The sequence below is a fragment of the Antechinus flavipes genome, chromosome 5 (genome assembly GCF_016432865.1).
Source record: "Antechinus flavipes isolate AdamAnt ecotype Samford, QLD, Australia chromosome 5, AdamAnt_v2, whole genome shotgun sequence".
In the NCBI taxonomy this organism is placed as follows: Eukaryota; Metazoa; Chordata; class Mammalia; order Dasyuromorphia; family Dasyuridae; genus Antechinus; species Antechinus flavipes.
This window is the reverse complement of record NC_067402.1, coordinates 123,929,302-123,954,575: the sequence shown is the minus strand read 5'-3', so window position 1 is coordinate 123,954,575 and position 25,274 is coordinate 123,929,302. Positions and strand designations below refer to the sequence as shown.

General features: G+C 33.1%; 1 protein-coding gene across 1 annotated transcript in view; it reads left to right on the top strand.

The window, feature by feature from the left end:
* Positions 1-9,617, top strand: part of CPED1 (cadherin like and PC-esterase domain containing 1) — a 394,281-nt gene extending 384,664 nt beyond the window's left edge. The window contains exon 24 of the mRNA XM_052001238.1: positions 6,770-9,617. Coding sequence (XP_051857198.1) covers positions 6,770-6,988 — 219 coding nt within the window. The 3' untranslated portion in view covers positions 6,989-9,617. The remainder of the gene's footprint in view (positions 1-6,769) is intronic.
* Positions 9,618-25,274: the final 15,657 nt, after the last annotated feature.

Here is a 25,274-nt window from a genome sequence, read left to right as displayed (position 1 = left end):
ATAGACAAATCAACTTTCTTATTTCAAGAAAATTCAGTGCCATGAAGATTTATTTTTTGTTGTACTTTTGCAAATTCTGTTGGTTTGTAATGAATATAAATGATTCTCTGATGTATTGACATATTAAATGCAGTAGATCAAAGGATAGAAAGTGAACCTGGAATGTCATTGGTTTAGTCAACTTCCAGATAATGGAACTCCCTTTTGCAGATCAGAATCTTCCCTTTAACTTTAAGTCTTTGACCATTGCCAAGGATACTATAATATTAAATGATTTGCTCAGAATCACATGGCCAATGTGTGTCAGAGACAGGACCTAAAATCAGATCTTTCTGACCTTTTAAGGACAGATTTCTGGATGCAATGCCAGCTCTGTCTCTCATGTAGATCAAAAGAAAAAACATTATTTACTCTGTCTTTCCTTAACAATGATCTCTTCAGTCATACCCACAACATTTACCATCTTAAAATATAGTTTAACTTAAGATTATAAAAGAAAAAAAATAAAACAAGACACTTTGAAAAGATTTAACCAGCCTGGTGTGGTGGGACATACCTGTGATTTCAGCCACCAAAGAGGCTGAAGCTGATAGAGCAATTTATCTCAGATGTTCTGAGTTATAGTAAGATTAAATTCAATTAGGTATCTATAATGAGTCCAGTAACCATATTGTGAGTACTTGGGGGCAAGAGTAGATAGACAGTTAAGTAGCTAGGTAGATCAATAGATGAGAGTGAGAAAGAAAAGAGAGAGAGAGAGAGAATAGAAAGATAAATAGAGAGGTAGGCAGATAGGCAAACAGTATATAAAATGATGAATGAATTAATGCATATATTGATGAATATGTGATAAATATATGCTAATATATGAACAAAGAAGTAAATGCATGAGTGAATTTAAACATTTAAATGAATCAGTAAGTAAATGTATTAATAGAATAATGAATGACTGAATGACATTATATATATACATATATAATTATATAATATCAATACAACAGAACTTTGCAAACAAACTTGTTATAATAATGGTTTGTCAAAGCCATTTGATCCCTACCTTACATTAACAGTGAATATTTCAAATGTTCAAAAGAACTGTTTATAACACAGAAACTACATGGTCCCTGACCTCGAGGATCTTTTAACAATGCTTTGAAGTCATCCAGTTCTTGTTCTAACTTCAAGTATCTTAGACATGTGTGTATATATAATAATGTCCTTGAGGACTTATGTCTGAATTACTTGGTATTTTGTTTTCCAATGCTATACATACTTGAAGATACTATTAACTGACATTGAATTGAATTTTTAGAAAGAAGAGAGCTTTATTCTAGATAAATAACTTGCTTTATCCTCAGTTTACTAAAATAGTGCCATCCCTGAAATATCCTGCTGCTACAGTAATCCCAACATTTCAAAAAAACAAGAGACTACCACTGAGTTGAAAATGTTCCTGGGCTCTATTTAGGACAATGTTATTTCTCTGGAACTTTTTGTAGGAAAGTACAATAGTTTATGAAATATGATCACCTTCCCTTCACTGAATTTCTTGAATTCCCTGAGCTATGCTAATTTCAGATAGAATGATATGTGTTTGAAGTATAGTGTTTGAACATGGCTCATTTTTACATATATAGATGACATGGGCCAAATAAAGTTTCTTGACATGCAACTATAATCAATGAAATAATCAATTTTCTAGGACAAAAGAATTAGTTTTGTTCCCCAACATAAGAATGATAGCAGTATTTCACTATCTTGAATGATACATCAAAAAAAGGAGATTCCACAGCCTTTCTTAAGAGATCTAAGCCAGTTATTAAGAGTCTGTGAAATTTATCATTATCATCCTCAAAATGTTTTTTCTCCTCCTGTTTGTTCATTATGCAAATTATGGGCATCAAACCATATTGTTCTACTCACTCTCCTATAACTAAGTAGCCTAAAACAATGTGAAATCTGCTTTCTCTTATTTTCCATGTCCAACCAAACACATGGCATTTTGCAAGATCTCTAAGATTCTATAAAATCTTTTTTGTTTCTGACAAGATATTTTATTTAAGATGGCATTTTTATAAGACTTTTTTTTGCTTGTCTGAGTGGTCTGGTAGAGCTAGCCTAAACCAAGGGAGAATTTTAGTAACTCAAAAAACTATAACATAAACTGTTGGAACTTCTTTTTTTTTTTTTACTAAAATGAATGTTTTTTGAGGGAGAAAGGAGTGAGTTGCCAGATCCTGATGGAGTTGGAACCAATATCCATCTTTCTATGTGTGTTTTGTGTATGTGTGTGCATTTTGTGCGGGTGCCTAAAAGACCAATTGACAAAAAATTGTGGAACACATGAGTGGTTTTCAAAGTGAACTTTGAAGTAAACAAATTGCAATGAATTGTAGAGAATCCTTTTGAAAAGACTTGCAGTAAGACAAGAATTGTTAATAATAGCAGAGTAAATAAATCAACAGCTTCACCATAAATGAATGTCTCTAAAACACCACAAAACCATTCATAACATAGAATTCTCATGTTTTTTTTTTACCTTGAAAATCTTTGGACAATATTTTTGAAGCCATTCAATTGTTATGTTTACTTTAAGTATCTTAGGCATATCTAAGCATTTCTATGAATGTTCTTGGAAGTTTAAAAATGGCAAGATCATAAGCAACATTCACCATGATACCTGGAAGCATAGATACTGACTCAAAATGGAAGTCATTTTACTTTCAACTACTCCTATACTCACTGAAATTTATTACTATACTTGGCCCATTAATGAAGCCTATTTTGGTTGCTACAGCATCTATACTAGTGCTACCCAGGATTCTTCATAATGTTGCAATAAATTCAGCCTTGAAATCATGGAGAGGATCAAAATCATTTTTAAAGGGCAGAAAAAATTGATTTGAAATACTAGTCTATAAACAGCCATAGGCACATGAAATTGAATTCTTCACTATACCTCATAAACTTTCTACATCAAGAGGCCACTTTTCAAGTTCTGGCATATTTATCATACAAACGATCCAGACATTTTCAAAGCTCATTCTAAAGAGATCACATAAATAAAATTAACCTTATTTCAGCCTCAGAACACTGGCACAATAAGTTGCTTCTGGGTCAAAACTCTACATGCATGCTTGAGTTTTTCCCTGAATAAGTTTCCTTGAAGAATATTTCCTAAATTGGCTCTCAGCGATTTTAAGCCTCCTCCTCAAAAGGACAAAAGCTTCAGAAAAACATCAATGAATCTCTCTGGCTAGACTATTATATCTTTAGAGTTACACTATAACTAAGCAATGATAAACATAGCTACTCATAATAGAAACGAGCAACCTTTAGACCTGGTATATTAATCAGTGGTTAAATGCAAACTGAGCGCAGAATTACCATCATGGGGGATGATTTGCTGATTTGATGTTGCCTCATAGGAGTCATTCACTCTAAGGACCTCATTTGGAAAAGTGAATCTGCTGTAACTACAAGAAAATATTTCATTTCTCTTAATTTAGTTGGATCTTAGTTGGATAATTCTTAAAATATATTACTACTCTAAACTGAAACGTCAGGCTCATTGGCAACATGGCCAAAATCTCTTCTTTAAAATTGATTTTACGGTTTCTTTTAATTCTAGAATGTATCTTCTGTGCACTGCACAGAAATTGATTTTTTTTTCCTTTGCACTGTCCTATGCCATCAGAAACTGTATTTCTAAAATAATTGTCACTTCTCAAAAAAAAAAAAGAGGCAATATGAAATAGTGACTAGAAAGCCAGTCTCAAAACCAAAAAGACTTGCGTTTAAATATTTACATATAATGGTTATGTGACCCTGAGCACAGCACACCTTATAAACGTTCTCAGATATATTGCAAAAAAGATGCCAAGGCCTGCTCTGGTTAGAGTTTCTTTACTTGATAATTCCCTGTACCAATGAAATCACAAATCTAGTCCCGATTTCTGCCATTCTCCATCTTCATACACACAAACACACACACATACACACACATACATACATGAAAAAGGCAAGTAGCCTAAGATTTTGCTTTTAATAACAGCTAGCTGGAAGTAATTATGTCTAAAACAATGTTTTAGAACTAAGTATCTAAAACAATATTTAGAAGTAAGGAAGACTATTTGATGTCCATTAAGATGCACAAATTATTTTTAACCCAAAACAAGATTTTTTATGTTCATACCATCTTGACCAGTTTTCCAACTGTTCTGACTTAGATGCCATACTATTTGATCAATACTCAGGACTTACTGACAGTTAGGATAGTTCCCATCAGGGATGCTTTGTATAGAAGAACTGAGAGTTTTAAAATGCTTCAATTATTCTTTAGCAGTCCAGGATGTTCCCTCAGATTCCTAAGAGCCTAGGGAAGTGGGGTCACTAACTGGAACAGTTAATCTGCCTATATCTTGTTTTTTAATTGCCTTTGAAATGTTTTTATAATTTTAAAAATTGTTAATACTTTTCTAAGGCTTTTGAGTTAAAGAAAGCTTTGCAGGCATTACCATATTACATACAATAGGATCATTTCATGCAAAGTATATTTGAAGCTCTGACTGACCCCACTGATAGCTATTAGAAAAGTTCAAATTGATTACAAGTCTATAGTGAAGTTAAATAGCTTCACTGGAATCAGAAAATGGACAGAGATACGAATTTCACTCTCATTTTTTCCCCCTATTACAAATATGAATTGTCAATCAAAACAAATTTTACATTGGTTATATCAAAGAAAAATTTGTTTTATTCTATGTTCTGAATCCTTCCTTTCTCTATGGGAATATGTGTAAGTGTCTCTTCATTAATCCTCCAGAATCCTGGTTGGCCATTATATTGACAAGTATAACAAGTATAAGTATGAGAAATAGTATTCCATCGAGCAATTTGGAACTATGCCCAAAGGGCTATCAAACTATGCATACCATTTGATCTAGCAGTGTGTGTATACACAATTGTGCCTGTATTCCAAAGACATCATAAGAGAAGGAAAAGGACCCACATGTGCAAAAATGTTTGTAGCAGCTCTTTTTTAGTGTAGCCAAAGAATTAGAAAATAAGTGGATGCCCATCAATTGGGGAATGGCTGAATAAGTTATGGCATATGAATGTAGTGCAATATTATTGTTCTATAAGAAATTATGAACAGGCTAATTTCAGGAAAGCTTGGAAAGACTTACATGAACTGATGCTGAATGAAATGAGCAGAACCAAGAGAACATTGTACACAGAACAACATTGTATAAGGATCAACTATGATAGCTTAGCTTTTTTCAGCAAAAGTGATCCAAGGCAATTCCAATTGTTTTTTTAGGCAATTGGGGTTAAGTGGCTTGTGCCCAGGGTCACACGCAAACATTAAGTGTCTGAAGTCGGATTTGAATTCAGGTTCTCCTGACTCTAGGGCCAGTCCTCTATCCATTTGGCTATCTAGCTATCCTCCAATAAACTTTCAATAGAAAATGCCATCCACATCCAGAGAAAGAACTAATGAGGCTGAATGTGAATAGAAGCATACTATTTTCACCTTTTTTTGTTTTGTATATGTGTGGTGTGTGTGTGTGTGTGTGTGTGTGTGTGTGTGTGTGTGTGCAATTTTCCTTTTTGTTCTGGTTTTTCTTTCCCAGTATGACTCATATGGAAATATGTTAAAATTGAATGTACATGCATAACTTTCATTATATCAGATTGTTTGCTACCATGGCTAGGAAAGAGATAAGGGAAGGAGGAAGAAAAAAAAATTGAGAACTCAAAATCCTACAAAAAATGAATATTGCAAACTGTCTTTACATATAACTTAAAAATCATATACTATTAAAATAGTTTTTTGAAGGTACAAAATAATACTTCATCACATCTATATCCTTAACTTGTTCAACCATTCACTAGTTGATGAGTACTCCTTCAAATTTTCATTATTTGCCTTTTCAAAAGAATTTGTTTTGCTTAGGATTCATCTCCCTTTTATTTGCCCCTCCTCTACTACCCTTGCCCTTTCTCTTCTTTCTCTCCTATTTTCCCTTATTCAGTCAGATCTACATATGTACCCTGATAGCATGATAAAATATGCTTAACTATAAAAAACCTAGGCACTGTCTTCATAATCTCAAACATTTGAGTTTGAGTCTCCTCCCTTCCACCTCCCTCCCCCTAACTATGTTGGTCCTGCTTGGTAAAGTATAAAAAAGGACTGATCTTATTGGTAAAAAGCTTAACTAGATTTGAATCCAGTCTTTGCCATTATCTAGCTATGTGTCTCTGGCTAACTATAAGACATCTAAAGCAATTTACACACCTACCTCCAGTTCAACTCTAACCTTCCACAGGAGACTTCATCCTTCCTTACTCCAACTAGTTCCTTCTTTCTAAGGTTTCCTTCTAACTGTTCTATACCCTCATTTAGGTCTACAACCATAGCTATCTTACATACATATTGTGGTTTGTATATTGATTCCTTCTTAGACTATAAGCTGCTTGAGGGCTGGAACCCTGTTTTTTGCCTTTGTGTTCTCAAGGCTTAACACAATGATTGAAACATATTAAGCACTTGAAAATTGTCTTTTAAGTAACTGACTTGATTGTGTATGCAATGACTTTTCCCCAGTAGTATCTCTTGAGAATAGCTTTGTTGTTTTTGTCTTTATAGCTCCAAAGCCTGGTGCTGACAATTAGAGGATACTTAATCAATGGTTATTGATTAATAGATTGATTGATTTAAATACCCTTGACTTCCTATTCATTTTCATTTTTTTCTTTGCAGGTAATTAAATCTAAGGCTTCCAGTGACTCTCATCTTATTAAAATGAAACCATCAAGACAGCATGTTGTGGGAAAATATTTTAGCAATTTGAGAAAACAGAAGAGACTGCAAAGCTATGCAATTGATGTAAAATCACCATATCATGTTAGAGGCCCAATCAATCAAGTCTGTTCGGAAATTCTTCTCAGCAGGATATGTACTCGTGAAAGGACTGTGTAACCTTCCTTCTGGAGAAACAACTTTGCAGTTGGAGACTTTCCACTTATTTGGTCTGGGAACCATGTCAAATGCATCACATATGTCTATGGACCTTGCATGCATGTTTGCATACAGAGAGAAAAAGACAGACAGACAAAGACACAGAGAGAGACAGAGGAGGGGCAGAGAAAAAGAGAAGAGATACTATTCTAAGGATATATAATGTCAAAATGAGCCCCTGCATGTTTTTAAATGAAAGATAAAGATGCAAAATAATTTTATTTTTTTCTTAAAAGGAAAGGAAAGGAATAATTTACTTGAAATATAGACAAAATGCTTAAGCAAACTAAAGGCAGGGTATTAGTTTTTGTGATAATAAAGATAAATAATAGGCACTTGAAATATATGAAGAGACCCTAGAGCTCTTGAACATCATTTTTTCTTACCTATTGGTACATTCATGTTGAAGGGGGAAAGGAGGAAGCAATTACATTCCACTTGCAAGTAGGTACAATACTTGTATTCTTGAGTAGAAAAAAATACAGTATTTAGGATGATACTGGTTTTATAAAAGAAATCCTTCTGAAAAGCATTTTCCTCCATTTGCTTGATTGTTTAAATTTAAGAGATGGGGTAGGGTGGAAAGGGGATTTGGAGAGAACCAGTACCGGAAACTCCAAAGGGTCTAGAGAGAAGAAGTACTGAAGTCAAATTCTTTAAAGCTATCACTTCAGTTGACCCAAGTTCTTTTTATAGGAGTCTTTGCCCCTACATATTTGAACGTATTCCCCTTCTGCCCTATATGTTAAGCTTAAATAGGATGGTTATAGTATAATTTGATAACAAATGTGTCTAGTTAAAGGGAGGTACCAAATTTTTTTCTATATGTATTATTAGATAATATTTGTAAAGCACTTTGCAAACCTTAAAGAGCTATTTGAATGCTAGCTATTATACTATTTTATGTGGTAAGGGAGGAAGGAGTGGAACTTGTGATTTCATCTTTGTAGGGAATCCCTAGTGTGGAAAATCCCTTCACTGGCATACAGCAGCAACTCATCTGTTGCATATAAGTTTTAGATAGTTTAATTAGTTGGGTGGGACACTGATTTACCCAGAGTCACATACTGTATGTCAAAAGCAAGTCTTAAGCCTAACTCTTCCAGATTCTGTGAATGGGCTTCAATCAGCCTACAACCTCTCCAATTCCTATTGTTGTATGTAAATGCAATAGGATTGCAAAAAGATTTGTTTTTCATTAAACTTAATATATACTTTAAGTTAAAATCTTAACATTGTTTAATTGTCAAAGAATTGTGTTTCCTTAATACCTAGATATCTTTCCCAGGAGGGAAATGTAAGCATTCATGGGCTTACTAGATAACCACTAATTTAATTATAATTTATTCTGATTTTTAAAGAATATTGGAAGAGAATTCTGGGTGGCATTAGCCATTAGTTACTTTAATTTTTTTGAAATGGTAGATAAAGAAAATGATTATTCTTAAAAAAAAAAAAAGAAAGAAAGAAAGAAAACTCTTCCTAAGATAGAAAGTATGGTGCCAATCTAAAATTCTTATTTTCCTTATCTATATTTTAAAGTCCAAATGCTGAAATTTTTTTGCTTTACATGAGTATGGTATTGTGAACTATTATCTCACAGTTATAATGTGTTTTAAAAGTATTGTTTTTAATTCTTTTAAGAAAAAAAGGAAAAGCTAAATGAATTCAGTTCATAACTGAAACAACCAAAAGTGCAATATCTCAACTTCACTATCATACAGAAAATAGAATTTCCTGACATGATTCACTAGTATGAAGACAGATTCACTAGTATAAATTTCTGCATCCTTTAAAATCTCTATATTTTTGTATTTATATATATTTTTATATGAAATTATTTGAGAAATGTACACATCAATCTATTCAATAAGCTTATTTGTGTTATATTTCAACATAAAAATAGCAACACATACAAGCAATGCATTTCTATATAACAAATGGATTATAGTTGGTTATTTTTTTAAAAATGGCACAGAAGTTATTAATACCTGATCTTTATAGCAATGCAAATATGCGAGACATCTAAAATGGGACACCATTTTTTTTAGGTTTTCAGTTATTTTAAAGTACAAAATGCTTCATATTTGTGCCAATGTCACAAATTCTTTTCTCTCTGCCTTAAAAAAGTAAAGATTGATGTTTCCCACTTTGCTAATTGTTAATATTATGTTCAGTGATTGTAGTATAATAGATGAATCATATTTTACTTACTTTCTCTTAATGTTATTCTCTTAGGATTAGTCAGTAATAATTAAGCAATATTAATATGAAGTAATCCCCTTACTTGATATACTTGATATAGAGAACTTGCAGATTTCATTCTTGTCTAACTGATAGTGACCATACACTGATTCTTTTTTCTTTCCATTTGCTTTCATATATGGCTGCACATAGCTATATGACTTTTATTGAAAATACTTCATTGTAAAAAAAATTTAAATAATTGCAATTTAAAATCATAATAGTGTTGTTGCCATCTTTCATCCATGGTCATTCCCACTTTACATTGACACAGAAGAGTTTCTGAACAGAAAGTAAGCATTTTAGTTAATCATTTTATATTAAATAAACTGTCTCCTGACTGAAATGTGTATTTTAATTTTCTGGACATCATTTTAATAGGGAAAAATTAACATATGCATATTTATCTGGGAATTAAATGAAACATTTGCATTTTTCATATAGTTTTTGCTTTAGCCTTGGAACAAATTTCTCAATTTGCCTTAATGTTTGCAACAATTCTCAGTGAAAGTGACCACAATGTTGTCATTCAATTGACAGGTACGGTTAAATACTTCCTTTGTGATACTACCCAAAGAAGAAAGTCAGAATAGGCTGTGTAAAAGTAGTAAAGTGTAAGAATATTTCAGTAGAAATGTTACAACAAAGATGTGAGTTTTTCCTTCTCCAATCCCAAAGTTCAATGAGCTGTTTGGCAGCCATCCAATCAACAAATCCCAGAAGGACCATGTGAAAAATATGGTATCATTGCCCATTAGTCTTGTATCTGGTTCATTTAACCTAAGTATAATTTACAAATCTGTGTAGCAGTCTCCACTGAAGGAAGGTAATTCCTACCCTCCTCCTCATATGCATCCCCCTACACCCTCTACCACTTCCCTTTTGGAAAGTGCAGGCAAAAGTTGCTGATTTTTGAAGACTGTGAAAGTAAGTCTATGAAGCTTTCCATAGAAGAAAAAAAATGCTGTTTAATTTTTTGGTGTTTCTTTGTAGTATTTCTTATTCTGTTTTGTTTTGGATAACCAAGAAGAGATGCAAAATCATGTCTAAAATATTTTTACATAATTGGAGTAATTGCTTTAGTTTTAATTTTTACTTCAGGACAATTTTAAAGTACCTAATTCAACAATCCTTCAGTTTTAAGATTCTTCACTCCATCCTGGACCAAATCTAATGTTAAAGGAAAAGACATGAAACTATAGGCTTAAAGCTGAAAGGGACTTGAGACATCATATAATCCTATTAATTTACAGATGAGGAAATCAAGATCCAGATAAGCCATATGATTTGTTTGACTTCACATAGGTAATAAATGCACAGGATTATATTCTAAGAGAATCTTTATTCCAAAGATTGCTCAATCCAAACTAAGGTAACATTTTTTCACCCAAGTGAATTCCTTTCTGGGTAAAACCAAGAAAAGATTTAAATGTCATCAAACTAAAGGCAGGTTCTTTTAAAACTAAAATTTGAAAAAAAAAACATCTATGACAAGTTCAATAGAAACATTTCAGTGTAAAAACATTAAGAATGTTCTCCAACTCATAAATTACATACATATGAAAGATGTGACTTTTTTACTGCTTTAATCAGTAATGTTTGTCAAAGATACCAGTAAAATGACCAGTGGACTAATGAACTTTTTTTCCATTTTTCAGCAATTTTTTGTGAGAGCTTTAGAATAAGATGGCTTCATGTTTACGGTGTTATTTATGAATTTCAGCCTTTTCTGTAATTTATAAACTATTCAAGATATACTTACTAGAACTTTTTTCAAAAGCATTTGAAGTCTAAAAACTTATTTTAATCATTTAGAAGAAATGAAGACAATTTAAAAGGAATAAATTTTAAAAAGAAAGAACCAGAAATTATTAGAAACCAACTAAAGGACAATGGACTTTTATCAGTGTTTCAGAATTAGATATGTGTTTGGCACAGCTTCCAATTTTCCATACTGTCAAAGAACATTTTATCATTTTTTATTGTTACAGTGACTACCATTGTCATCTTCCATATTTCTTTTATAATTTATTTGATATAGAGAGCTTGCAGATTTCATTCTTGTCTAACTGATGGTGACCATACACTGCTCTTTGATTTGGTAGTCCCTTTGTTTTCATATTCACAAAAATATATTTCCTCATTTTTATGACTCTATTAAATATCAAACTAATATATGTATTACCAATCTCAAAGTACAGATTAAATGGTGCTTTAGAAAATATATTAGGAATATCTATATGTAGCCTCACCAACAGTCTACATATAAATAATTATTTAAACTCAATAAATGAGGGGGAGGAACAACAAACATCTGCATCACATAAAACATTGGAAAGCTACTTACATGTAAATCATATGTGAGGAGTTAACAGTTCTGATTTTCATTTAAGTTAATTGAGATTTTTTTTTTCATCTTTAAGTTTACACATATCTCAAGTCCATATAAATCTCTACAAGGAACTGTTTCCATTTCATCATGTAGAGTTGTTCCATTGCCAATGCTTTGTGGACAAAATCTAGACATATTGTTGAATTGTTACCCAAGCTGTGCTCCAAGGAAATCTGGTTTTCTTTCTATAACACACCTGTGGATCCTTCAAGAAAAGTTTGATGTCAGTGAAATTTTTCATACTTAAATGGTAAATATAAGATTATGAATAAAAATATCTACCACTGGTGATAAATTTTTTAGTATAAGAATAGATTTAATTTATTCTGTTTTGCCCTCGAATTTCTGTGCTTAGAGTACTATTTTTGGGTCTCACCAAGTTAATTCAAATTCAAAGATATTCCATGGTCAAAATACTTTGTGAAACATGGCATTCTTAAATTTAAGAAAAGATTGTGAGAAAATGTTGAATTTCACCAGCTAAGATTTTTTCTTAGGAATCACATTAAGTGTCTGTTTATTTTCTTATATGTAAAAATGTTTAATAATTGTTTTTCCTATTAAAAATTAGACATTTTTTTATAATCTGCATCAATTATAATGCATTTAGTATGCCAAAAGTTAAATGTTATATGGTTTCCTTAAAAGAAAAATGTTGATTCCCAAATATTTTGTCAATACTTACTTGCAGATTGATGATCAGTATGAATTCATTTAGTTCAGCTTTTCCAGCTATAATAACTATGTCATTTTGCACCAAATTTGCTGCAATGTATTTCCTCTTTTTAATTATAAAACTAAAACTATGCAGACTGTCATCTCCATATGTGACACAAAGGTTAGCACTTTTATTTTTTCTGACCTGTTTCTCCTACACAATGCTATAATTTGTGAAATTAAATCATAAAAATATTATGATATCTTCTAATACCAAAGAATAATGAAAAGAAATTGGCATGTATACAATAAGTCAATTAAATGAACCTTATGGCCATTCATTGGAAAGAAAAAATATTTTAATAGGTTATATCCAAAAGTCTTGTTAAGTCTTACTCTCTCTTAAATCTAACTTATGGCACTGGACTTTTATTATGGTGGGAATACTAATATAAGAAAGTCTCAGATGCACATTTGGGAACTCTAATATGTAAAATAAATTCTAATATGTAGAATAAACCGATTTTTTAATCTAGCTAAAACTCTTTAAAGAGGCAGCTAAGTGGCATAGTGAATAGAGCACTGAGCTTAGAATCAAAAAGACTCAGTTTCATGAGATTAAATCTGGCCTCAGATTCTTATTAGTGATGTGACCCTGGGCAAGTCACTTAACCCCATTTGCCTGAATTCTTCATCTATAAAATGTGCCAGAAAAGGAATAGACAAACACTGTAGTATCTTTGCCGAGAATGGGCAAAAAATGAGCCCAAATGGGATCGGGATGAATCAAATATAACTGAATGAGTCTATGACAATAAACTTTTTTTTTTTTAAATAATGCCTTTTTATTTTCAAAACACATGCAAAAATAGTTTTCAACATTCACCCTTCCAAAACCTTGTGTTTCAAATTTTTCTCCCTCTCTTCCCTCTACCCCCCACAAAGCAAGTAATCCAATATATGTTAAACATGTGCAATTCTTCTATACATATTCCCATAATTATCATATTGCACAAGAAAAATCAGATCAAAAAAGGAAAAAATGAGAAAGCAAAAAAAGTGAACAAAAGCAACAAAGGTGAAAATGCTATGTTGTCATCCATACTCAGTTTCCACAAGACTCTCTCTCGGTCTAGATTGTAATGACCGCGTATTTAAAATCAGCCGGAGTTAGGAATTCAGGTTAAGGGAAAAATCTTCAGTCTTTATTGAAGTGAAGAGATGAATAAGGATTGCGATAGCAATATGGGCAGCTGCGACAGGAAGCCAGCTAACAGAGGGGGATCTGAGCTGAAAAGCCATTGCAATGGCAAATGCAAGCATTCTTTCCTTCCCCTTCCTTTTCCACTCCCCTGCCTCCACCCACCAAAATCGTCATTTCCTATACAACACATCAGGACTTGCACAAAGAGTGGGCGGGGGTCATTCTTTCTCCAAGCTTATATATTAATAGAGTATGGTCCAATTACTAGTTAGCCTCATGTGCTTGGGACCTCAGTGCATCAACTCAAGCCTCAGCCCATTACAATAGATAGCTCTCTCCAACACAAGACCATTGGAACTGACCTGAATTATCTCATTTTTAAAAAGAGCCATTCCATCACAGTTGATCATCACATAATTTTGTTGTTGTATATAATGATCTCCTGATTCTTCTCATTTCACGTAGCATCAGTTTCTATCTCTCAAGTGTCTCTGAAATCATCCTGCTGATCGTTTCTTATAGAACAATTGTATTCCATACCATTCATATCCTACAATTTATTCAGTCATTCCCCAACTGATGGGCATCCACTCAGTTTCCATTTTCTTGCCACTACAAACAGGGCTGCCACAAACATTTTTGCACATATGATTCCCTTTCCTTCCTTTAAGATCTTTTTAGGATATAAGCTCAGAAGAAACACTAATGGATCAAAGGGTATACACAGTTTGATAGCCCTTTGGGCATAGTTCCAAATTGCTCTTCAAAATGGTTGAATCAGTTCCCAACTCCACCAACAATGTATCAGTGTCCCAGTTTTCTCATATCCCCTTTAACATTTATCATTATCTTTTCCTGTAATAGCCAATCTGAGAGATATATAGTGGTATCTCAGAGTTGTCTTAATTTGCATTGTTCTAAACAATAGTGTTAGAGCATTTTTTTTTCATATAACTAGAAATGGTCTTAATTTTTTCATCTGAAAATTCCCTAACAATAAACTCTTTAAAGAATAAGACCCATCTGCATCCAGAAAGAGGAGTGTCAGGACTGAATGTGTATCATAGCATAGTATTTACACCTATTTTGTTATTCTTTGCTTGAATTTTGTTTTTTTTCTCATTTTTTTCCTTTTTGATCTGATTTTTCTGGTGCAGCATGATAATTATGGAAACATGTATAGAAGTTGCCTTTTAGTGGAGGGGGGAAAAAGAGGGAGAAAAAATTGGAACACAAGGTTTTGCAAAGGTGAATGTTGAAAATTATCTTTGCATAAGTTTTAAAAATGAAAAGCTATTTATTAAAAAAAATAAAAAATAATAAATGTTACATCATCCAAAAAAAAAAAAAGAATAAGACTTGGAGCAGCTAGGAGGTACAGTGGATAGAGCAGGAGGACATGAGTTCAAATGTGACCATAGACAATATCTATTAGTTGTATGACCCTGGGCAAGCCACTTAACCCTAATTACCTTTCAGCAAAATAATAATAAGAAGAAAGCCCTAGGTTTGTGGGGCAAATGATACTCAATTCTTTTGAACAACACATATTTTGAATCTTGGTAGATCTCATTATTATTATAGTTGAAGATGTGAAGTGCAAAACCCCTCTTGATATCTTGATATAAATATGCTTTATATATTCATGGAGATAATACACTCTCACTTCCTGTAATAAGAAGAAATAATTATTTAAAAATTCATTGAACTTAAAGTTAGGACCCAGATAAACCAAGTAATGGTTAATTTTGATTGTAATGATAGAAATAGTCAAGCAGACAATCAGGAAAGAGATCGTCTAACTTTTTTTTTCATAATGATAGCATAAGCTCTGAGGATCTTGACATTCAAATTGTTTTTCTCTATTCCTGCCTTTTTTTCCTACCTTCATCACACATGTGCCTTTGGCACTTCTCTAAGAATAATTGCCATCTAAATGGTAAAAGGAGTTTTCTGTATCCATCAATCAGCAAACATTTATCTACTAGTGTATTAGGTGTCAAGCATTAGATTCTCCAATAAAAATACAAATACAAAAGTGAGATAGACATTGTTTTCAGGGAATTTAACATTCTGCTAAAGCAAAGACAACATGTTCATAGAAATGCTGGAGATTATATAGGCATGTATACATATGAATATGTGTATATGTTTTGTGTACATATATAAATATATAACTTATATATGAAATATATTTAGTAGTAGGGAAGGAGAGACCATTGCTAGGTAGGGTAATCAGTGATGAGTCTATCAGAAGGGAATGCTTGAGATAAGGCTTGAAGGGACTTAGGTATTCCAAAAGGCAAAGATAAAGAAGAAGAGTAAGTTTTACCCATCACAGTTCTCATATATCACAGGTCAGCATAAGAAATCAAATGCAAATTTTGGGGAAAATTTTTGTGGAAGCCAAAGAATATACAGATGACACAGAAAAAGCTTAGAAACTTAGAAATACATAAAATATATGTATAGTATTACAGAACATCAACCCAAATTTTACAATAAATACTATAAACACTCCATAAAAGAAAAAAAACTCAAACTTTTTTCTCTGGTGCAAAAGAAAGGCCAAAAATTTTTATGTGGATTTTCTAGATCCCTAACCCCAGTGATGTGAAAGGAATAACTACTTTGGGCAAAAAAACAACAGCTTGGGCAAAAAACAGCAAAGGACTGGATGGAATGTTTTGTACAAGGAATAGCAAATCAACTTGTTTGGCTAGAGCAACAGTTTTTATCCTGGAAGTTCATAACCTTGTTTATTTTTTAAATATTTTTCTAAGTTTAATTCAACACAGGCAGTTTACTTTGTCATGCTATGTATTTTACATTGATTTCCTTTGCAATCCTCTAGATTTTATTTTATGCATGTGAGAAGGGATCCATTGGCTTCATCAAACTATCAAAGGATTCCATGACACACAAAAAAAAATGCTTAAGAATCTTTGGACTAGAACCTAGGGGCAGAGAAAATAACATATAATCAATCTAGAATATAATTTTTAGTGATATAATGAAGGGTGTTAAATCTCAAATAGAGAAAGTAATGGGGAGCTAGCAAAACTTCATGAGCAGTGGAGTAACATAGAGCTGTGCTTTAGGAGTATTAATTTAGCAGCTGGATGGAAGATGAATTAGTGAACAGGGAGAATGGAAAGAGACCAGCTTGAAAGCTATTCTTATATAAGAGTCAATGATGGATTAAACCTGAGAGTGGAAGGCATGAGTAGCGAAAGGGATAAATGTGAAAGATATTTGCCATCCAGTCAAGTAATATTTAGAATTTCCCCCTTCAACATTATCTAGCATAAGATGTTAATGTATAATTTGCTTAATTAGCATATTTTTTCATTCTTGGTCCAGCAGGAATTTTCTTACATAATGAGAAATTAATTCATTTAGTCATATGTATATTTGTTCTGTAAAGTGCCAGACATCAGAGGCCTAAACACATGTGTAAACTAGAAGGTCCTTTGGGGTGATAATTTTAAACTTTCCTTATTATCTGTAGCTGCTAAATTTACTGGAGAACTAGTGTGTGTGTGTGTGTGTGTGTGTGTGTGTGTGTGTGTGTGTAGATTACATCTGATATATGGTACCAGACACATTAATTAAAATTACATTTCTACATTTCTACTTCCTCATTTGCTCTACTTGAATGTAACATGAAGCCCATGTTTTAATGGGCACAGTAACATTTCTCCAGCTTTATGACATCATAAAAATATTTTATGAGTCTATTTTTTATTTGGATCTATATCTTTGGCCTGAAATAATATAAATTTTACCTCTCCATAACTATTCACAAGATAGAAATTTGACTTCATCAAGTCAAATTTGGTTGAGGGGGGAAAAAATGAAACAAAGTTCTTGAAGCCAAAATGGATTTAGTCATAAAAAGATTCAGTCATGTCTCATCAGTTTCTACCACAGTTTATATCCACTGGGGAAAACTGGGTTTCTGTTCACACTTGTCTCTAATGTGCATTTTCAAGTACTCATATTAATGAGGAAAAGGAAGTGGAGTGTTGCTAAGATGCCATCGACTCCACCCTTAACCCAAGATATTTATTTGCCAAGAACTGGATTCATTTTCATAGTTTAGTTTCAGGGTCATGTTATTGGTAAATACTTGCAGAGAAAAGGGAGAGAAGAAGGAGGAGGAATAAGAGGAGGAAGTGGAGGAGGAAGAGGAGGAGGAGAAAGAGGAGGAAGTGGAGAAAGAGGAGGAGGAGGAGAAAGAGGAAGAGGAGGAGGAGAAGGAGGAGGAGGAGGAGGAGAAGGAGGAGGAGGAGGAGGAGGAGAAGGAGGAGGAGGAAGGAGGAGGAGAAGGAGGAGGAGAAGGAGGAGGAGGAGGAGAAGGAGGAAGAGGAGGAAGAAGAAGAAGAAGAGAAGAAGAAGAAAGAAGAAGAAGAAGAAGAAGAAGAAGAAGAAGAAGAAGAAGAAGAAGAAGAAGAAAGAGGAGGAGAAAGAAGAGGATGAGAAGGAGGAAAAGTAGGAGGAGGAAAAGGAGGGAGAAAGGAAGGAAAGAAGGAGGGAAGGAAGGAAGGAAGGAAGGAAGGAAGGAAGGAAGGAAGGAAGGAGGAAGGAAGGAAGGAAGGAAGGAAGGAAGGAAGGAAGGAAGGAAAAGAGAGAGGGAGACAGGGAGGGAGAAAGGAAGGAAGAAAGGGAGGAAGGAAGGAAAAGAAAGAGAGAAAGAAAGCAAGAAAAAAAGAAAAAAAGGAGGGAGGGAGGAAGGAAGGAAGAGAGAGAGACAGAGAGAGAGAAAGAGATTTACTGTTTATTTTATTTATAATGTCTTGGGTGACTGACAAGACCAATGCAGTGCTGAAAGATAATTTTATTTCTTGAATTTATAATTCCCAGAGGAATAGAAAATATCAGAGAGTTCAGTTAGCTAAATCATAAGTCTGTCTTTTGAGAACCATTATTCTCTTTTTGGGATTCTGCATTCCTTAAAAATATGTAGCTTCTTCCAAAGGAGGTTGTCCTGGGCACCAAAGGCATGTATGAATTCAGTGTAAATCAGTGAAGTGATACAATATAATGCAGAATGTCCCAAAAGTTTAAGTGTTGTTTAAAACCATAATAACTTTATGACTATAGAGCAATAATAGCTTTAATGGCTATGCTTACAGTCATCAAAGCTCTTATGGATTAAAACCACACTTAGGCTTTCTGGACACCTTGTATAAAAACCCTAGCTTTTGACACTCAGCTTATCACTGAAATATTCCTTCTAAAACTCCAAAAAGACAAAGTCTACCTTATGACCATCTACTGGTATGTTTGGGGGCAGAATATGTTATGAAAGCAGAATCCAGAAAAATCAGTATAGTAGAAAAAGCAGTGAACTTGGAGTCACAACAATTGAGTTCCTCCACATTGCTTTGTGTGATCCTAAGCAAATCATTTTGCCTTTCTGGGCCTCAGTTTCCTTATTTGTAATTTAAGAAAGCTAAACTAAAGGTCCCTTTCTAACTATAGCTCTATATCCTATGAGCTATTAAAGTTGTTTTTATCTTTTAAGAATGAAATCAATTACTCATAATCATTAGATAAGAGTTCTGTTTTCTGGGTCGCAATTCATAGTGGAAAGCTACAATCTTATATTTAAATCCCATTTTTAATAAATCATGTTATTGATTTAGCAGCAGGATCTACCCCCAAATGTTTCTTTAGCTTAGAGAATTATGAGTCCTTAAGTGTTTTCGCTTGAGGTCCTCATGTGGGCAAGTATAAAAATGGGTTTTGAGATTGTCCAATAACAACTTTTGCCTCTAAGGATCAAAAAAAAAGAGATTGCGGCATAATATCTGAGCTGTCTGATGGATGTCTCATTCAGGAATTTGAATAATTCAATTTAATAAACATTCATTAAGTGTCTACTATGTGTCAGGCCCTGGAGATGACAGGTGACTAGACTTTAAGAAGGCATCAGATCAAAAACAAATTAAAAATTTAGAATTCTTAATATAATGGATATAGCCAAAATACTTTGAAAAGAGAGAGAGAAGTGTTGTTTGTTTTGCTAAGAGAATGACTCCTTTCTATAGAATAATAACTAGAAGAGATTTTAGTGAAACATCTGTCTCCCCAGATAAAAATACTATTGCAAAGCCATTAGAAAATAGAAGTGATTCTTTGTCAACACTATTATTTTATATAGCTCTAAAAATGCTAGTAATAGGAAAAAGGAAAGAAAAAAAATTGAAGGGATAAAGTGTGAGCAAAGAAATAAAATGATAATTTTTTGCAGATAATATGATTTATTCAGAGAATCCTAGACATTCAACTGAAAAAAATTAATTGAAACAATAACTTCAACATATTAGCAGGAAATAAAATAAACCTGCAAAAATCATCAGCTTTTCCTATTATTACCAAAAACACAGAGAACAAAGAAAGAAATTCCATTCAAATAACAACAGAATGTATCAAATATCTAGGGATTCACCTATGAAGATACGGAGAAAAATTATATGAAAAGAAACACAAAAAATAATTTTGTAAAAATAAAGATTGGTTTAAACAATTGGAGAAATGTAATTACTTGTTATTGGGCTATATAAATATGATAAAAATGCCAATATATTCAAACTAATTTATTCATTCATTTTGTATGGAACTGCTTTATAGAACTGGATAAATAAAAACAAAATATTCCCGTGGAAACAAATGTCAAGAATCTCAAGGAAAATTAGGGAGGTAGGGAAAGGTAGAATAGCAGGGCAGAGGTGGGAGTAGAGTGGCAATAAAGAATTAAACCTGTGGTAGCAGATCTTAAACTAGGCTACAAAGTGGTAATTATCAAAATTATCTAGAACTGGTTAAAAAGATAGAAAAGGGGTAGTTAGTTAATTGAGTAGAGAGTGCTGGGCTTAGAGTTAGGAAAGCCTAAATTCAAATCTGGCCTCAGACACTAGCTGTGTGACCTTAAAGAACTTAACCCTTTTTGTCTCAGTTTCCTCATCTGTAAAAATGAGCTAAAGGTGAAAATGGCAAACCACTCCAATATCTTTGCCAAAAAAGCCCCAAATGAGATCATAAAATGTTGGACACAACTGAAATGGCTGAACTACAGCAACAACAAAAAAGAAGAAAAATTGATTGGTGTGTTTATTTGTCATGGCAAAACCTCCTTGATGCCACGTTCCTCTTCAAGAATGATGCCTTTTTTCCAGTTTTTTATTTTTTATTTTTTCCCTTTTTATTATTAAAGCTTTTTATTTTCAAGACACATAGTATACATGGATATTTTTTCAACAATGACTCTTGCAAAACCTTGTGTTCCAAATTTCCCCCCTTCCCTTCACTCCCTCCCCAGATGGCAAGTAATTCAACATATATTAAGCATGTTAAAATATATATATATATGTATATATATATATACATACATATATATATATATATATAATCCAATATATGTATACATATTTACATAATTATCTTGCCGCACAAGAAAAATCAGAACAAAAAAATGAGAAAGAAAACAAAAATAAAAAACAACAATTTTTGTACCTGTTGTAAACCTCTTCCCATATAATTTAAGCCCTTTAAAGAGGATTTCTTATTCCTTTCCTTTATGCTTAATGACAAGCATAGTATCGTGTGTGTGTGTGTGTGTGTGTGTGTGTGTGTGTGTGTGTGTGTGTGTAATGAAATGAATGAAAAAGCATTGATTAAGAGATTGTTATGTGCCAAACATTATGCTAAGCCTATGGAGAAAAAGAAAGAAGTATGGATTTTTAAAACTCTTATATACATTTAATATATATATATGTATATATATATTTTAACATGCTTAATATATGTTGAATTACTTGCCATCTGGGGAGGGAGTGAAGGGAAGGGGGGAAATTTGGAACACAAGGTTTAGAATTTATAAATAAATTCTAAAACGTTTGCTCTCAAGGAGCACACTTAGGAGGATTTAGCTTGAGGGTTGATGGAGAGATTCAAAATTCCTACAATTGCAATAGTGGATGGATGGTAAGACTCACAAATTGTTCTTAAGACCCATTGGAAGGTCGACATTTCCTAGAAAGCTGAATAACTACAAGGCAAATGGTAAAGCCTGATGCTCTTCCATCTTGCCAGAAAGATGGTAGTTGGTAACTCCTTGCTCATCCAAGCAGTTTGCATAGATCTGGAGCCTGGAAGGACCTGGTTATCTTTTTTTAAAAGAGGAGAGAGGTTTTATGGGACTTGCTTGAAAGCAAGAATCCTGGGTTTTCTCAATTATGAGGGTAAGGGATGGTTTTCAGCTAGGAAGGGGAAAGGAGAAGGAAGTTTAGAGGAAAAAGGTAGCCATGTCATTTGCTCTATTGAACGCTCTGGGATCTGTTCCTATCAATACTTTAGGATATGAGTAGCCTGGACTACTGGCTAGAGTATACTAGGAACTTAACTAAATGTTTCTTTGATTGAGTTATGGGAGTTTTTAAATTCTCTCTACTCCAGCTTCTATTAAAACCTGCTGTCCTCCAAGAAGTTGATAAATTCACTAAAGCTGAGTTCTAAGTTATAAAAAAAGATTTTAAGTGCCTCCTCTTCCCATTACAGGATATTTTTGTTTTAATAGGAAACAAATTAATGAATTTTTAATTGTAGAATTTTGGCTAGCATCAGTAAACTCAAGGAGGGAAGGGAAAAGAGTATTCCAAGGTTGGTCTTGATGCCAGAAAGAGAGGGGAAAAGTAGAGGGGCCTAAGTGATGACAGATATGGCAGCTGCTGAACACCCACCATTGGCTAGTGTGCCAGGCAAGCAACATTGCCTACCTAACATGCCACGCTCTAGGCACCAACCTATTTCAAAGTATTTTTGTTAGTTGAAATGCAACATAAATGCAGCAACAAAATTCACTTTTTACATCATGAAACTGCTTTTAATTTTGTTTCTAATAAGTGCTTACAGATGCAAATCATATTTAAATAGAAGAAAATAAGGGTTAAAAGAAGCATTAACCATATTGGAGTAATTTTGCTAACAGCTGTCTTAGGTTAACATATGTGTATTCCTCAGTCTTGTGTATATTAGATACAAGTTAATGTCAACAGTACATTAACAAGACAACTGAATTTAATTACAGAACTGAAAGCTCAATGGGAAGAGGGATTACATTTCTACTAAAATGCATAGGTAGTGAGACATCTGTTTTAGGCAACAGTTCCAAATAGGTATTTCTATCTTCACACATTTTATTCATTTTAATGATGAAGTATCTGAAAGATTCCTTTGTATTTTCTTTTCTAAAATAAGATGCCAGAAATAGTCTTTGAGAAGGTGTAATGAGGGTCATGTGGGAGATGAGCAGTGGTGCCTCTTGACTTTCTAAAATATGGGACTAGGAAACATGAATGTAAGTACAATATGGAAGAACTGAAGGAGTCTCCCTGTTATATTCCACACAAATCAGGTCCTGGGAATACTTGAAACTGATGCAGAATGAAATTATCAGAATCAGTAGAACAATTTACATAATAACAGTCTTATTAAAAAAAAACTACCAAAAAATCGAGAACTCTAATGGACAAAATGACCAATTTCAATTCCAGAGGATTGATAATTAAGAATATTACCTCTTGACAGAGAGCTGATGAACTCAAGATGACATATAACACATACATTTTTGGATATGATCAATGTAGGAATTTGTTTTGCACAACAATGCATATTTTTGCAAAGGTTTTGGTTTCTTTTTTCTTTTCTTTTCCCAGTGGGGATGGGGAATGGGAGATCTAGGAACAATGTGGGTAAAGGAAAAGGAGAAAGAGGGGATTATTAAATTTTTTTAATGCAAATAGGAACACAGGAGGAAGGTCAATAAGAACACACAAGCATTATAAAATTGAAAGCTATTTGCTAAAATACATATACTATTTTATTGTTGTTTGGTCAGTTAGTTGTGTCCAACTCTTAATGATCCCATTTGCAGTTTTCATGGCAAAGATACTAGAATAATTTGCCATTGTCTTCTCCAGGTCATTTACAGATGAGGAACTGAGACAAACAGAGTTAAGTAACTTGCCCAGAATCACACAGTAAGTGCCTGAGGCCACATTTAAACTCAGGTCCTCCTGACTCCAAGCCTAACACTCTATTCACTGCATCATCTAGCTGTCTTAAAATATATATTATATAAATATTATGCAAAATATTATATAATATAAAATATCTTTACATATAAAAAGAAAAAAAGTTATACAAAATAGTAATCTTCAGGTTCATAATCGTCTTGTCCTATTCTACCATGCATATGGAAATGTCCACTTTATTTTATGTTTGTTAAGTTCATAATTGATCAACATAATGAGCAACCATCATTCCAGAAGACCAATACTTAACTGTGTTACTCATCTCCTACCAGAAAGATGATACTTACGATGAAAAATGAGTTAAAAATGCATGACTAGTGAAGATGTGTGTCTTTGTTTCACTTTATATTTGCTTCAAGGGTGTGGTTATTTTTTATAGAGGTTTGGGGAGAAAGAGAGAAAAGAAAAGAAATGCAATTAATTGAGAGGGAGAAAAGTTACATTTTAAAAATTTGTTCCAAAGTGACTGTTCAACAGCAAGGTGATTCAAGCAAGTTCCAATGATCTTGTGATGGAAAGAGGCATCTACATCCAGAGAGAGGGCTGTGGTGACTTTGTGGATCACAACATAGTATTTTCAATTTACTGTTGTTGTTATTTACTTTTTGTTTTCTTTCTAATTGTTTTCTCTTTTATGTGATTTTTGTTGAAACTATCTATCGATGTATTTTGAAAATAAAAGGTATTCATAAAAATTAAAAAAAATTTTTTTGGAGGCACAAATAAGTTAAGATGCCACAATTCAGAAATCAGACCCAACTATGAAAGAATCATTTCAGCAAAAATGATCATTGAATTAACTGAGGTTGTAAATGACTATATCAACCATCAGTCTTCCTCAAGTCCTAGTAACAAATTCCAAGGGTGAGGAATCACAAATAGTTATACAGATGTTAGGGATATCTAATAGCTTATGGGATAGGCTGCTGTATACAGCTTTGTGGAGGAATGTAGCAACACATCTCAGCCTCAAAATTTCACTGGAGTCCCATTTGGCACTCTATCTACAACTGATTAAAAGGATTTCTAGGATCTCTATTCAGTCTCAACTCAAAGTACATGTATTTATTTGTGCATTTAAAAGTACATGTATTTACATATACTCCAGATATATGTCTGGAGCAGATGCTCTATTAAAAAAGATATATAATAATCTGGAAGATGGTAATTATGGGAGAAGAACATCTCTTTTTCAAGATGCTTTCAGGAAAGGTGAGATAGGATAATTCAAGGAGTAGGCTTTGGATTGATTGAGGTGGGGAGAATGATTGCACATTGCATAGATGTCCTGAGTCAACTTTCAAAGGAACAAAATAATAGTTTCAGATATGGGCATGCATTGTAAGTGAATCAGATAGACATGAGTCAGTTTTCTGAGTATAATAAAAGTTATATCTCTTAATATTAAAAATGTGCATTCAAAGTATGTTTGGCACTGGATCTAAAAGAAAAATTAGATATTGTTCTGTAAAGTCAACATTTGATTGGGATAAAGTGTCTCAAAAGCTATGGAAAGACTGGGAAATTTTTTAAACAGTTTTGTCAAAAAAAAAACTGTTAGATCTATACAGAAATATATCACTATGTCATTAATGTTAAGGTAAAAAGATAGGGTCATTGAATGGTTCGGTCATACATTGGAATCAAAGA